At 36.0% G+C, this 17,283-nt stretch overlaps 1 protein-coding gene, 1 long non-coding RNA gene and 1 other non-coding gene across 3 annotated transcripts; 1 reads left to right on the top strand and 2 right to left on the bottom strand.

Annotated features, from left to right (window-relative positions):
• Nucleotides 1-4,010: 4,010 nt before the first annotated feature.
• On the bottom strand, nucleotides 4,011-5,965 carry CPH27 (cuticular protein hypothetical 27). The gene is given in 2 exon segments (NM_001173279.1): nucleotides 4,011-4,267; nucleotides 5,914-5,965. Coding segments are annotated over 2 exon segments (201 nt in total). The 5' UTR covers nucleotides 5,929-5,965; the 3' UTR covers nucleotides 4,011-4,081.
• Nucleotides 5,966-6,753: 788 nt separating this feature from the next.
• Nucleotides 6,754-9,956, bottom strand: LOC101736156 (uncharacterized). Its single transcript, XR_009974315.1, has 2 exons — nucleotides 9,663-9,956; nucleotides 6,754-7,223 (listed from the first exon to the last, which is right to left on the bottom strand). It is a non-coding gene; the product is annotated as an uncharacterized LOC101736156 (transcript).
• A 116-nt stretch (nucleotides 9,957-10,072) lies between these two features.
• Nucleotides 10,073-11,417, top strand: LOC101736292 (uncharacterized). The gene is made up of 2 exons (XR_209998.5): nucleotides 10,073-10,391; nucleotides 11,125-11,417. It is a non-coding gene; the product is annotated as an uncharacterized LOC101736292 (long non-coding RNA).
• Nucleotides 11,418-17,283: the final 5,866 nt, after the last annotated feature.

The following is a 17,283-nucleotide window of genomic DNA, read 5'->3' as shown; positions in this document are numbered from 1 at the left end:
TCTTCAAACATGGCTTTCGAAGAACTCTCAGCAGCAGATAGCGGCTTGACTGTACACCTGGCATTAGTACCATCCATGAGCACCGGTGACTACTCACCATCAGGTGGGCCTACAAAAACAATAAAAATAAAATTACACCTCCACCAAAAACTGTGTCCATGTGATGCATGATATGATGACTTCGTTCATTATTCAAATACTAGAGGTCCCGCAGTAGTCGAAATTCGATTATAATTAATTGGAATTGTAAGTTTGTACACTATTATGATTGTATTTTATACTTCTCTTATCACAAATTTCGCCAAGACTACATTATAAAAAATATTAACAAAGACAAACAATATTTAATCTATTCTCAATTTGACAACAGGCGCCAAGAACAAAAGTTTGACAATAAATAGTATGCATGCGTGTGTGCGTCAAATACATGGTATGTGGTGTGTGTAATGTTTTTTTTATTGATTTAATGTATCTTGCATGCATTATTTAAAAAAAAAATATTAGCATTGTGCACTTCTTCTCTATATTCTCTATAAGTGTGGAAAATTTCATACTCCTCCGTCCGCGCAATTTTCGTAAAAAGGGATACAAAGTTTTTTCTTCACGTATTAATATATAGATAAATTACACAACGTGTCATATCAATCCAAGATAAATGCGGTTTGATTAAGCGGCGATGAAATCCGTATGGAAGAAATGTTTTGGCGAATCGAGTTTTGTTAAAAAAAAAAAAAAAAATATACGTATTAATACTTACCTGACACAAAGGACTATAAAATCATGAATAAAAACCCGTACATTTAATGTATTGCCATTACAAGTGTTGGTATAGGGTATTGTGAGTTCACACGGGTATATAGCACCACTGTTTCGATCACAAAGCAGTCATGCATTCTTTTTTGAATGATAAGATGTCCCAAAAACAGTGAGAGCTGAGATTTCAGCTTCATATGACAAGTTAAGTCCAGTTGAGTGGATTCACATTTTAATTCATATCTATATTTTCCTGTAATTTATCTGTTAAAGTGACTACAAAAACTTATTACAGAAATTCGGTTTGATAACACACACTGACGGACCTTATCATGGTGCTTTCAGCTAGTGCGTGGGAAGGTCAAATTAATTCAAAAAACTCTTATTGGCTTAAAAATTACTACTAGTCGTTGACAAAAAGCAGCATCAAGCGTTAAGCTTTTTAATTTTTCTAGAAAAAAAAATGCCGCACCGACTAAAATAAAAAAATCTCAATGCACTTGGAATTTCTATGTGGGCTAAGCTCATATAGCCGAGAATGCGGAAAGAACCATCAGGTTTCGCCTACCTATGCTGGCGAAGGTTTGAAAATCAAAATTCTCAGAACCTGTACTCTGAAAAATATTCGGAGTCTAGCTTCACTTTGTAATACCGCTTATATATTTTTTTGTACTCGAATAATTTTCCCAATATTCATTATTAAATAAATTACATTAAATTGACTTAATAATAACTATTTAAATTAGTCATATGAGTAGGTTCATTGACTGCGGAAAGAATTCTTGCCGTAAATATGTTTTAAAAAGCCGATTTAGTAATACATACATAATTATATATTTATGAATTAAACCAGGTGTTGATCGCACAAAACATAAATATCCATTTTATTCGCTCACCTTTATCAATGACCTGTATCAAAGTGAATGTCAGAGTTCGTAATTTTACGAGTATCTCACTGACACGCTTATTTCACGTGTCACATTTGTTTTGACCCAATTAAAGTATACGCAACAGCTTATATTAGTGTTTACTTAGAATCTAACATTTGAATTCATTTTATAGCGACGAAAATTGAGTGAAATTGACTTCTAGACCAATGTCGAATCTAAAAAGGGAAGAAAGGGCTTAGTGAGAAATTTTAAATTGAGGACGTAAATAATACGTCTGAACAATAGTTAAAAATGTTTTTTGTGGGTCTGCGATTTAAACTTGTGTTAGAGATTCAGAGGGTATTTTCTATCTGAGACATATATACGTCATCATACGAAACAGTTCGAACTCTGTTTAACATGAGACACATGTATTTTTAAGAAAAAAAAACATTTCACTGCTTTCAGCTTTTTTTTTATTCCTACTTAGCTAAGAGCCTTGAGAGGCTATGTCAGCGCAACCTTAACTAGTTGGTGAGCTCACGGGGCTCAAACCAGACGACGTTGCTAACACAAAGCCTAGCAAGAGCCGTGCTTCGCAGAATCTACCACCGGATCGGAACGCGACCCACTGAGAAGATCCGGTGAGAACTCAGTGGGCTGTGTCTGAGGGTTGATTAAACTCGTCGAGCCCTTCGTCGCAAACGACGGGTTCGACGAGAACGATGACCGGTGCTTGAGGTACCTTAAAGCACCGTTAGTGGATCGGGAGGATCCGAAATGACGTGTTTGGTGTGACGTCGATTGCTTTCCATTCTGTCCGCAGGATCGGGAATGTAGTTACCGGCGGCCACGATGAGAGGGCTCTCGTGTCGTGCCGCTTTATCGAAGTGGTGCATTCAGCGATTCCGATCCGTTGTTAGATTCATCGAAGCACTGCTCTTGCTAGGTCCAGAAAGTTCTTCAGGTTGAGTCGGGGGCTCAAGTTCATGTCCGCGCGTAGATAGAATAGCTCCTTTTTGCTACCAACGATTAAATAACGAAAAATTTTTTTTTTAATTTACTGCATTTTTTGAAACAGTAAAAAACATCAGTTCCTGCGCTTACTTGTGTGGTATCATAATATGACATAGATAATTATAATCGTAATGTCATCTCTATGTAAAACTTATTGTTTCAATGTTGATATCTATATTACTCTTTTGTATACAGCGGAAATAATACATTCAGGTTTAATACTTCGTTAGACATGGGTTTTCATCTAAATATAAAGGTTTTTCATTTATAAGACAAAAACTCTTTTGTAATTAAGAAGCTCAGTGAATTCGGAAACATCAGATTATAACTGATATCTATCAGTTATCTGGTATATGATAATTCATAACCATCGAGATATTATGAATGTATGGCGTCTTTTCTATTTAATATAATCTCGATGTTCATAACAGAGTATTATCGTATAGTGTAATAATATATTATGTAATACAGAATTAATATTTATATGTCGTGAATAGTACATATATATCCGATATAGTACAAAATAAATATTTGTGTATTGAATCTGTACCGAAACCTATCGAATGTAAGATGAAAATATTAAGTAGGTACCAGATATTAGTGTAATATAAGATCGACTACTAGAAACGGATTATGGATAAATTACTTCTTAAAATAAAGGCATGTTAACAAAATTTGTTAGTCATCAATTTTAATCGTTCCCGTTGAATATTAATATAATATAATTCAACACTGATATAATATAAATCGTAATGCGTTACCGAATACTCAACATTCTCACTATGAAGTCAATTTCATACTGTTGACAGCTTATTATACAAGAAGTTACAACATTGATCTGAAAACCTTCTGTCAGTTCTATCATGTAATATGTATAACATATTTATTCAACACGAATGTAATTTCATCTCTACCAGATACGCTCATTTGGTATGTTTTACGACATTTGTTATTTTTTTGATTATACTAATTATTATTATAATATTTTTTATTATTTCTTGAATGGGTGGACGACCTCACAGCCCACCTGGTGTTAAGTGGTTACTGGAGCCCATAGACATCTACAACGTAAATGCGCCACCCGCCTTGAGATATAAGTTCTAAGGTCTTAGTATAGTGACAACGGCTGCCCCACCCTTCAAACCGAAACGCATTACTGCTTCACGGCAGAAATAGACGGGGCGGTGGTACAAGAGGTCCTCCCACCAGTGAATTCATAGTGGAATTACTTTTACAATTTTTCTTACTTTGCTTAATTTACAATTTTTCATATTTTTTGGTAGTTTGGTAGTTTGCCTAAAATTAGCATGCTCAATCTTAGTTTTTGATTGACAAACTCAGCACAATGTTCATAGAAAGAAAACGATCAGATATATGCAATGTAAAATTTTATTCAAATTATTTAGCAGTTTCAGATTCAGTTGTCAGGGCGGGGAAGGTTTTCAACGGACGTAATAAGAAGAGTAAGCGTAAGGGTAGGCGGCGTATGGAGAGGGGTACGCAACTGGGGCGTATGCTGAATACGCGGAATATCCGTAGGCAGGGGCGGCGGCGTAGGTCAGCACTGGCTCAGGCTTGGGGTTGGGGCTGGCGAAAGCCACGGCCACCAACAGAGCAAAGAGGGTGAACTAGAAAATAATAAAGATAATTCATTAGTTTTATGATTAAAATTAGATTTTTTTATTTTGCTAAGGTTTTCGCGCGCCGCAGACAACATCAATAACACTTTTAAGGTATAACCCAGACATTTTTTTTTTGTTTTCGATTACTTTCAACCTTCATTCACAATTGCTTCAAATATTTTACTGATTTACTTGTTTCTAGTATTAGTGAAAGAGGACGTCAAAGATCCGAATTGGATAGCTATTTTTGCAGAGAAACAAAATTGCTTTTCAACTCGAAGGGTAGGAATGCCGTTTTTTCATGCAATTCAATTCTTATGTCACAATATCTTCTTATGTATCTGGGATGTGTACACCGGTATATGGTAGTAGCATCAACCGATATGATTATAGAAAGCCTCTTATGCGTTAGGCCACGACGACTTCACGGATAAATGTAAACGTCAAAAGTTATTAAAGGAAAATTATTCATCGACGGTTATGTCGTGAAAGGATTTCGTCTAACAGCATGATATATTCCAAGATATCTTATCGTTTACGCTTTAAAATTCAGAGAAATAAACAAAAACTACCAGTTTCACAACAAAATAACGCAGAAAAACTTTTTACGTCACGCTTTGAATGCTATTGTTATTTCAAATATTCACGTTTCAAATAAATTCAATAAGCCTAATCTCTTTCAAAACCATAACATGCAAGCCAAATTGAACCGAACCGTAAAGCATGTGGACCGCTTTTGTTTTCAGAAGAATTTAAAACGTTGCAACTGCTCCGTCACACTTCACAAGCCGAAAATTTTGCACACTTAATGCTAAACTAGATGATGACCGAGCTTTGCTCGTTTTTTTTTTTTTTGATAACGCCATCTTGTTGTGTCTTTAAAGCGGTTAGTTGCCCTCAATTAAGAAAAATCGTATTATTATTCGCCAATAGATGTCGGGAAGAGTTGATTATTGAAAACACGAATAAAACAACATTTTCTGAAAATAAATCATAGCTAGATCGATTAATCGCCCCCGAAATCCCCTGTATACTAAATTTTATGAAAATCGTTGGAGCCGTTTCCGAGATTCAGATTATATATATATTAATATACAAGAATTGCTCGTTTAAAGGTATAAGATTTGTTTTCGTCCACATACGATGAGCCTAATAGCAGGATAGTAAATGTCTATTTTACAAAATCTCGCTTAACGAACAGCGACGATTTAGGACGTACATCCATAGCTATGACTTCAAACGTAAACTCTACTCAAGAAAGAGGTAGTACATTAAAAAGTGGCGGAAACATCTTGAATATCTTTAATTCTATAGCCTTTTTTTCTCCTACCTATTTGCTGGTAGCCTAAGAGGCTGTCCCAGCTACACCCGGGCCAGGGACCAGGTGACATTGTGTAGACTATAGGAATATGTCATTAGCGGGATTCAGGTTTTTGCGGGATTTCTTCTATTCCATAGTAAGAACCACTAAATTCTATGTAAAATACAGAATGAAAAACGCCACTCCGTGGGTAAGTATGCTTGAAAATAGTTATTGTAAATTGTCATAGGTTTTAAAATAGCACAGTAATGATAAATCAGAACAGACAGAATTTTTAAAAGGGAACGAAGTTTAATTTACAAAACTTTAATTAAATATTTTTGTTACTTACTAATTTGTAGAACATGTTGAAAGCGCAACTTGCAGGTTTTCCTTCAAGTGATATCCTTTGTAAAACAATTGCTGCTTATATACTAATTTGTCAGGCACAACCACGCCCAGTACACTGTCCTGTCGTACAGAACAAAAAGCGTCCTTGATCTTCAAGAGTAATGAATGGATTCAAAGTACTGAACGATGTGTATCGTGTAATCAACATCCGCATTAGGCGTCACCCATCATGTGTCCCCTAATTTTACAAGCCACTGTATAAATTAAGTTTTTGTGCACTTTTTGTTACAATTGTCGATTATATGAATTGAATATCCAATAATAGATCGATTATGTGTTATTAAAACAGTTGTCTTATTTATTTCAAAACTTCAAACCGTAATTTAATGTTAGGAGAATTTAGCAATTTTTTGTTATCTTCAGACTGATTAAGATCCTGGTATTGAATTTTTAATAACTTATTACTGGCTCTTAAGTCAACCTTTTTGAGGTTCAAGACTGGACTATTAACATTAAGTTTATAACAACAAAATTCCAATTTTTCTTTTTCGAAGGGTTTACCATTGGCAATAAATTCCATACCACAGGGTATGGAATTTCGATTGTTCGCTACAGGTGCAAAGTTTTTTTTAATTTTGAAGGGTAATATCTAAATCCAAAACATCTAATTTTGACAATAAAAATCTTTTTTTTTGACAATATAATAAAGTAAGCAGTCTATTAATGTGACATGAATCCAAAACAGTGATCGCAATTTAAAATTTGATTCACCTATTTTCGATAATAATATTCTAAGCACACGTTTTGGACAACAGCCAAGGAATTCATAAATCAAATAACATTTTTAAAAGTACAATTTATTTCAAACTCAAAATAAAAAAAATATCAAATAAGAAAACCGATTCATGATTCGTACCTCTTGAATCTTATCTGCAAACATTCACAAAATGGTAGTTGACATGAGAAAAAAAAACACTCAAAAACAAAGGCGTTTTGTAAATCGAAAGTAATCCACGAAAATTATTAATCAATATTTCAAATGATATAAACAGTAGAATCATAATGTTTTTTAGAATATTTTTATTGAATTAATAACAGAGGTGCTTAAGAAAATATCAATTAGTAGCCGTAGCCGTAGCCGAGGTTGTATGGAGAGGCAGCATAGCCACCGTACGATCCATAGGCCAGGGGACTGTATCCGGGATAACCGACGTAGCCTGGATACGTATATCCGTAATTGTTGTAGCCGTAACCAGAGTAGATCTGTTGAGGTCTTGCCAGAGCTACAACGAGGACGGCGAACAGAATGAACTGTAATAAAAAAAAATTAAAATCAGTTTCTTAAAACAATATCATATTTATCCGCAACTCAAACTATAATATATAAGTATATGTACGTACGCTCGGACCGGCCAATTTAGTCGGGCGCTCGTATATGCGATAGCATTTTGTTCTAGATTCATTCTAGACTTAAGTACGACGTGATAACTGTTATATAGTTACATATTATAACTCTACAAAGAAGAGCACGTGCATGTTTTGCTGCAGCAGAAATATTTCTGCACCTAACAGTCTCAATGTATACTAGCTTCGCTACTAATAAAAATGTACGCTCAAAGCTAATTCTCTCAATATTTTATTCGCTTGACTACAAAAATTTATAGTATTTAAAAATATACGGCTGTTTAAAAACATACGAATTTAAGTGTCCAAAGTCTACATGTGGCCCGTAAAATTGAATTTTAATTTTTCGAATTCCTTTACGTTAAAGCTTGAGAACTTATAAGTCCACAATGTTTTTGTGTAAATACCTAAAACCGAAATATATATGAACTGCTTTAAAAAGCTAAGAAGCTCACGTGATTGATAAATACAAAAAATGTTGATGAAAAATAATATTATAATACTTCACAAGCTCTGTCGGACAGACTGAACTTAGCCCGTGCCTTGAAGCAATCTCATCACTCCACATAATACCTATGCAGTCACAATTTTTAACCTCTCTACATATGTATAGGTACATACATATAAAGGAAATAAAACTATTTTTGTTCCATTTTCTTGTTTGCTGGATTTATCAAGTATAAATCACCCAATTAATTTTGAAGTTATTATTTTTATTAAAACAGCTGTAATTATTAATTGACTATTTCTTTAGCCAAAACGACAGAAATCATAAGTAGAGATCAAAACAATTAAGTCCAATCGAGACAATTTAATCCGGATATCTATTATAATATTACATAAATCGTAGCGTATTTGTTTATAATTGATCATTATCTGTTTCGGGTCGTGTATCATCGTATTGTATTTCTTTTTACGAATCGGCAATTTCAACATTCTGTCCGCTTGTAATAGCAAACAATCCATTACTACCGAATATTTGTAGCGTTAATTTGTCAAATAGCATATTTACAAATGTATATTCCTCACGTTATGTACAAAAACATAGAATTGAATATATTTAACATGACAATAGATCCTCATCGTACGTCAAAGATATTAATAATTCTATTTTAAGAACGTATATTTTGATCGTAATTTTTTTTTATTGCTTAATTGAGTGGACGAGCTCACAGTCCACCTGGTGTTAAGTGGTTACTGGAGCCCATAGACATCTAGAACGTAAATGCGCCACCCACCTTGAGACATAAGTTCTAAGGTCTCAGTACAGTTACAACGGCTGCCCTGCCCTTCAAACCGAAACGCATTACTGCTTCACGGCAGAAATAGGCAGGGTGGTGGCACCTACCCGCGCGGACTCACAAGAGGTCCTACCACCAGTAGAACAAGAGGTCCTACCACCAGTAGTAAATGCTATGATTGATCTGTTTGTACTCTTCATTCCGTCAGCGCGGGTAGATACCACCACCCTGCCTATTTCTGCCGTGAAGCAGTAATGCGTTTCAGTTTGAGTGGTGGGGCAGCCGTTGTAACTATACTTGAGACCTTAGAACTTATATCTCAAGGTGATCTCAACCACTTAACACCAGGTGAGCTGTGAGCTCGTCCACCCACCCATCTAAGCAATAAAAAAATAAATAATAATAAAAAAATCGAAGTGTTCCAAAAGATGAAGAAATATTTATACGTTTTTACTAGTTAGGCATTTTAAGCAAATTCTCGACTTAGTCCAACGCGTTGTAAATTCAATAGATATTACGAGTATAAAGCGGAGAATAATGTATCATTTTCCTTAAACGACAATTATGACTTGAATAGCGCTTTTTCGGAAAGCTTCAGTTTTTGGTAAAATACCTTATTTGTTAGAAAAAGCCTAATCATGATCGTAATTGGAAATTTGCTTTTTGAAACCTAAAAAAGTTTGCCTGATTATTCTCTATTTATCCTACAACATAAAAACCTCCAAGTACTGAAGGGTATGTATTTACAAAACATACAGCTAACAAGCATAGGCTTCGATAAATTACCAAAATATTTATAATCATTAAAGTTTGAGACGCTTGAAGTTCTGTATGTTTTGTTTGAATCGTGATACCAAACAAACTAGCATAAACTTGGAGTATTATAACTACTAACTAATGTTTATGTATTCCGATAAATAACTAAGCTTAATACGATACGGGTCTGTAAAAACGAATGTTTAAATTTTTAAAATTCCCTTATCGATCACTTCTTAATCGAATACTCAGACATGAAACAGTATAATTATCTCTCGCTGTAAGATACATTCGTATAGAAACCAAAGTAAAAAACAAAGCACTTTTTCTCGATTATTCAAGTACTTACCAGTTTCGCGAACATTTTGAGCAGTTTTCAAAGTTGACTGATGATCTAGGACACCGGCGCGTGACGACTTAAAAAAAATCTGTTGTTAATTTTATATTTCCATCGGCATTTATAGGCCGTAGGAGTCCTTGGAGCCTCAGAAACAATAACGAAAAACATATAGTGTTATATTTGTATGTATATACTTAACTCGGTTGGGAATCTATGTAAATTATGAACACATCACACACAAGCGTACTGGAGACGTGTGCCACATAAATAATTACCTCTTTGTTTCATCTTTAAAAAAACTAAAGCGTCTTAAAACTTGACAAGAATAATGCACTTATGGAATTTATTATCAGGACTATAGCTGTTTGCATACTTGGAAGGGAAGTCATTTAAAAACGATCAAATGTAATGCTAGCATTAGACACACATTTTTTTTTCAGTTAAGACATCATTACTTTTGCCAAATATATCGCTTGGGTGACTATGTGATGTAAAACCGTGTATTGTGAGTTACAATGCACATCCATTTAAGGCCAGGCAGGATATAGTGAATCTATTGGAAGAGATCGTTGAACTTTTCACACGCCCTTGTTTATGACTCTGTCGTCCAAAACAAAATAGATCATGTCTTATTAAAGATCAAGGTTACAATTTTAATATAAAAGCTAGTTGTAAGTGAAGCTCTGTATGATTCAGTACTTGTACTTACTCGAAACAAACAACATGTTCAACAAATTCGTAAGTCAATTAGAAAATATGTATTATAAACAAATCAAATTCAAGAAATTTGTGTAACTCATGACAATAAAGCAGTTTCCACTTTTCGTTGTACAATAAAACATCTATACTTAAAAAATAAAATTACTACTAATGATTCAATAACAAATATTGTCGCAAATAACTTTGCAGCTGACGAACATTAATTAGGCGTTTAAATAAGAACTGAACAACAACCCTGATTGTAATAATTTCAAACTAATTCTTTTTTTCTTATAAATCGATGAACACCGGCTGCATGCACGAAAAAGTGTCACGTTCCGCCTGATCCTGAGCGTGCGAGCGAGAGCGTGGAACAAGCGTTAAAGTGTTAATTTATCGAAAAAAAAATAATTTTCAATTAGATAATTCTTCGTATTATTCAAAATAATGATAATTCAGTGATAATCATTTAATTCATTTCATAAAAGTATGCAATTTTTCATCAATGTTTCTTTATGATATTTTTTTTCTACCCAAGCTGATTAGCCTTGACAAGCTATTTCAGCGTAACCTCAATTAGTAGGTGAGCTCACGGTGCTCAAACCTGACGACGTTGCTAACACGAACCCTAGCAAGAGCCGTGCTTCGCAGAATCTACCACCGGATCGGAAACGCGACCCACTGAAACTCAGCGGGGTTCTTTATAACGTTATCACGTAAAACGATCGTCCGTGAACCAAATTTACAGCCATCCATTTTTTCCTTTTTTCAGGTCGTTTTCTTCGCTCTGTTGGCCGTGTCTCTGGCCGCTCCAAACCCTAAGGCAGCGCCAGAACCAGCTCCGCAATTTCTCCCATACACGAGCCTGGACTACGTTTATACACCCGGCTTAGTACCCTCCGTGGTATCTCCATACGCCTCTGCTGCTGGTGCTGTTCCCATCACTTACTCTGCACTGCCCTCGGCAACTTATTACGTTCGTTAAAGAAAGAAGATTTCGCGCCATCTCTCCAAATGATTTCTGTGCTTTTCTGGATTATGCATTAAATCTCAACCATATTCAAACCTCACTTTTTTCACTAATCCTTTTACTAATTAATAAAAGAATTGAGAGGAACTGATTACAAAATTTTTACTTGTGGTAGGACCTCTTGTGAGTCCGCACGGCTAGGTACCACCACCCTGCCTATTTCAGCCGTGAAGCAGTAATGCGTTTCGGTTTAAAGGGTGGGGCAGCCGTTGTAATTATACTGAGACCTTAGAACTCATATCTCAAGCTGGGTGGCGATATTTACGTTGTAGATGTCTATGGGCTCTACTTGACTCACTACTACCAGGTGGCTGTGAGCTCGTCCACCTATCTATGCAATAAAAAAAACATCAAGACCAAATTAGACAATTTTTAACATACATATTCAGTATTTTTCACTCATATATTAAATCATTAGTATAATTATGAAACACTATTAAATTGAATACCTGGTACCCTAATAAATAAGACCCTGGTAAATAAGATCAAGAATAGTGATCAATGTAATGTATGGTACTAAGCATGCATCACACAAGACAGCCCAACCCTTTAATCCTTTAGCAATGATTATCACAAACCAAACAATTATGCGGTAATTCCTACATAATACATAATGTCTACATAATGCCTTCTGTATAATAATTTAAAATAACATTGAGCGATTAAAACCTTTAAATCATTGGTTAAAATATGTATAACACAACTGTGATGAAAAAACTTGTAACGGGCTATTATCCTATATGTATAAGTGAAATACTGCTCAATCTTTTTTTTTATTGCCCTTGTAGGCAGACGAGCATATGGCCCACCTGATGGTGAGTGGTTACCGTCGCTCATGCACGTCAGCAATGCCAGGGGCAGAACCAAGCCGCTGCCTACCGTTAAATACTCTTCACAAGCCTCGTTTGAAGAAGAACATGTCATAGCGCTCGGAAAACACCGTGGAGGGGAGCTCATCCCAAAACCAGAAACGCACTGTAGATGAACGCCGTGGCTTCAGATAATATGAATGAACTCTGCTCCGGTGGCGGGCGGTGCGATGGTACAAACGAGATGATATCATCTCAAACAATCATCAACAGATTTCTGAAACTGTCCAATACACTTTGAAATTGACATACATCCTATTTTTTCTAAAATATTTTCCTGCCTATCCCTAGTTAGTCTAAGGGCCTATTCCAACTACTCACGGACCGCTAGATCAGCTCACGGACTCAACCTGAGAACATTGCTAACGCTAGCCACTATCGTGACGCGCTGAGAAGATCTCACAGAACTCAGTGGATTTGCTTTTTCTATGTAGACGCTCACTGTGAACATAATTGAAATAAATCCCATCCAGAATAGATTTACCCTTACCTATATAAAAGCTTGCATACGTATAGACAAATTGTCATGGCAACTGTTGAGCTATGGTAGTTGAAAAACAAATTTAATGGAAGTAAAACCGCAGAGCACATTTAGAAACACTACATAGTTAGTACATAAATGTTTTTAAATTATTTACTTAAAATTTTTGATGTTGGGTTTTAAATTGCATTATTATTTAAGTTGAAACTAGCTGATCCCGCAATCAAGCCAAAATTCGGGTTTGTAGGCCACTTTTTGGTGTATGTAAATTCGTTTGTGTTAAATAATAAATAAAGGAAACTTATTTAAAAAAGATAACGTATTTAGCTTACGTACTTCTTTCTTTTCTTTTTTTACGAGTTCCCCGCGACTAAGAGGCGCTCGGGGTATGTGGGACTTGACTATTTGCAGATGTTGGATACGTATTTCTTTCCTAACTAAACTAACAGTAAGATTATAATTAATTATAAACTTGCTTTTAGGTTAGTTACCTATAACTTAACATCCCTATGATTGTCACCATCCATTTACTCAAAACGATATACGACTTTTTATATAAAAAAAAAAATTGACATTGACCATAAAATTTACTACAAAGTTATGAAATTGCATTTTTAACTTTGAATTCATTTCGCTTTTTACTTGAGTAGCCAATCAGGGTCTAGAAGTCTTTTAAGTTAATTACAGATGAACTGTTCAAACAGGTACGAATTTGGAAACAATCTATTTTTCCTAATTTAATGTTCACAACATTTTTTATTCTTGACGGGTAAATAGGCATTGACGGATTAAACATAGATGAGTGAATAAGTTCAACGGCCCGTCTGGTCTTAAACAACTTCCGAAACCCATAGATAACACTGCGTAAATGGCGCCACCCACTTTGCGCGCGGGGTATATACGAACCGGAGATGTTGGAACCCAGTGCTCCCCCCGACAAGCCCCTCCTGAGCAGTGACATCGAGACACATTATGGGAGACGGAGCTCAGTATGGGAGACGCTGTCATCCTGGCAGGCGATATAAATTACCACCACACTAGGTGGAACTGCCATCGCACGAACGTAAATGGTAGGCGTTTCGACGCTTTTATAGATGACCTCACATTCGAAATAGTCGGCCCTCCAACCCCAACATATTGTCCGTATAACACTGCGCTCCGTCCGAGCACTATAGACCTGGTACTGCTTAGGTACGTAACTCTGCGCTTGCTCTCCATCGAGGTATTGTCAGAACTCGACTCAGACCACCGACCTGTCGTTATGCTCGCTCACAACCCAGACATAGTCACTAGGACCATGCTAGATTGGAAGAAGCTAAGCACCAACTTAGCTGAAGCTGCTCCTCCAATCCTCCCCGACGGCCCGGATTCGAATCTATCCCCCGAGGACACCGTCGAATCCACATAATGACCGAACACATTTCTTCCGCGTTACCCCCCATTACCACAAACGAAGTTGAGGAAGCGATCTTACTGGTGGTAGGACCTCTTGTGATCCGGGCTGGTAGGTACCACCACCCTGCCTATTCCTGCCGTGACGCAGTAATGCGTTTCTGTTTGAAGGGTGGGGCAGCCGTTGTAACTATACTTGAAACCTTAGAACTTATATCTCAAGGTGGGTGGGTGGCGCCTTTACGTTGTAAATGTCTATGGGCTCCAGTAACCACTTAACACCAGGTAGGCTGTGACCTCGTCCACCCATCTAGGCAATAAATATTAAAAAAAAAAAAAAAACACCCATACGTTTGTTCTTGATTTTTCTAATAATTAAAAGATGAAAATTATTATGTGCATAATGAAAAGAGAATATTCCTAAAGTCAACACGGTATAAACTACTACCTTGATGTGAGGTCAACATAGGTCATTTACTAAGCAAGGCATAAAAATGTGTCTATACAGCAATCTCATTGTTCGCGAACCGGCGAGTGACGCGCACCAGAAAACGCCCACAGCTTAACACGAGACTTCAGATCTCACGCGTCACCTGGTCTTACATGTTTTACGGTCAACCTCAGATTTGAATAGATACTTTAATTTCCTCAATCGCGTGAGCACTTGAATCTAAATAAAATAAAATAGGCTAGATGGCATTGGCTGTTCTATGCATTACATGATTATTGAAAACAATGAATTACGTTTTTACAAAATTAACATTTTATTCTAAATAGTGGTATTTACGCCTACCCGTTTACTTACTTACTCACTTTTTTTTACTTTACTGTCCACCTTTGTGTTCCATTCAAAAATGCTAGCAATGTAGGTACAATGAATTACATTTTTAAGGCTCCAACAACACAATCTTAAAAACATTGGAATTGGCTTCAAAACTTAAATGAAATAAATACACACTGTCAACGTTTAAATTATTTAGATTATTTAACTACACTTTATTATTTTCATGCAATACGATACAAAGGATATCATAAAACTTGCAACGAACAGTCTTTTCACTGGCTCTTATTTTTTTACTATACATGTCTGAGAAAAACACCCGATAAATGCGAACTCCATAGCGAATCCAACCCTGTCGTCGAGTTAATTAAATTTGAGCTTGTACTTCTACTCACCCGTGTCACGTGAACTAATGACGTTTAATTTTCCGTGACGGTGTAAACAGCACGTGATGCGCGTCAATGCTCTGGCTTGTATAATATGTATATCGGAAGCAGGAACACTAAAACTAATATGCCCAGTAATTTAGGCATTAGATTCTGGGCCACAAAATAGCTTCCGTGCTTTTGCATCTATTTATGTAAAAATTTATGTATGTAGATATGTGTGTTGCCTATAGACTCCGAAACGGCAGGGCCGATTTCGATGAAATTTTCAGAAAATCTTATTGGTGGCCTTGCCGAGTGGCCTTATTAGTGATCTGGTAACGATCAGATCAAAGTCCATCGGCCAGCAAAACGGATTTGACTGATTGGTAGTGAACTATGCCAAGTGTTTATATTTTAAATACTAGCTTTTGCCCGCGACTTCGTCCGCGTGGAATAGTTTTTTTTTTTTTATTGCCCTTGTAGGCAGACGAGCATACGGTCCACTTGATGGTGAGTGGTTACCGTCGCCCATGGACTTCAGCAATGCCAGGGGCAGAGCCAAGCCGCTGCCTACTTAGCATAAGGCTAAATTTTACCAGCGTCTTCATTTACCTTGGAAATGAAAATATTTTTGAATAATAGAATGTTAAGGAGCTATTTAAGGGTTTTTTTTATTGCTTAGATGGGTGGACGAGCTCACAGCCCACCTGATGTTAAGTGGTAACTGGAGACCAAAGACTTCTACAACGTAAATGCGCCACCCACCTTGAAATATAAATTCTAAGGTATCAAGTATAGTTACAACGGCTGCCCCACCCTTCAAACCGAAACGCATTACTGCTTCATGGCAGAAATAGGCAGAGACCACCACTCTGCCTATTTCTCCTACCTACCTACCTACCCGCGCGGACTCACTAGAGGGTCCTACCACCAGTAATTAAGCAAATTATAATTTTGCGGATTTGATTTTTATTACACAACGTTATTAATAATAATTAATTCTCAAAATGTCTTTAAAATATAATTGAAGCCGTATCGCATGCATAAAAATTACATATTAAATTCATTTTTAAACACATCTTAAGCGAACCCGGCATAATTAAGTCTTTAAAAATAAAATATATATGTTTCATATGTACAAAGGCACCTGAGGAAAATAATGACAGCCCTAGACCGCGCAGACAACAGTTATACTCGTAATACTAATTAAATACCAATTCATGTGTCATGCCTATTTAATTTTCGGTCCTTGGCCATCGTTAATCCACATCCTATTACATGAAACATATTTCTTTAAGTGTGTAGTGAAAAGCGTTTGTAATTTAGTTAGAAACACCTCCTCCGAAATATTCCTAAAATGTTGAGTTCGAGAAATCGATTTTTGGCTTTCGCCGAAAAATTCAAACACTCTTGCTTTTATTTCTACAATTTCACATAATCAGCTTTACTTAAAATACACAAACTGCCTTATCCGGTACATTTTCATAGATCGTCCTGGTCCTGACATCAAATTATAACTCCGTTTGTAACTCCGCTCAATCCGTGACCAAATCCACCATCTTTTCGTGTGTCCGCCCCGCGTGTTTTTTGGAGAGCGGAACTCAATAGAGGTTTTATTATAGCCATGAAACTATTATTTAAGGCATGAATTATTCTATAAATATGACTGACTGAATATTTACATAAATCATGGGCATGGGTTTGGCTCTAAATAAATAATAATATATTTTAATCATACTTCGATTGACTTTGTTATTAATTTTACGTCTGTTTATAGAATCCCAATGTTTCAGATCGCTTATTTGAATTACGTTAATAAATTTAATGTTCCTAACAGCTCGGCCTTCCTGCAATATCACGAGTCCCTTCGTGATGCTTATATGTGTAGAGACAAACATTCTCTTACTGTCTATATTTAATGCCTTATAACATTTGTAGCATTACATTGTTGGGATGGTCACATTTTATCGAGGTGAATCTCATCATCTTTAATTTCACAAGTCACCTGTT

Source organism: Bombyx mori, chromosome 11 (assembly GCF_030269925.1).
Source record: "Bombyx mori chromosome 11, ASM3026992v2".
Classification (NCBI taxonomy): domain Eukaryota; kingdom Metazoa; phylum Arthropoda; class Insecta; order Lepidoptera; family Bombycidae; genus Bombyx; species Bombyx mori.
This window is presented reverse-complemented; position numbering and strand designations above follow the sequence as displayed.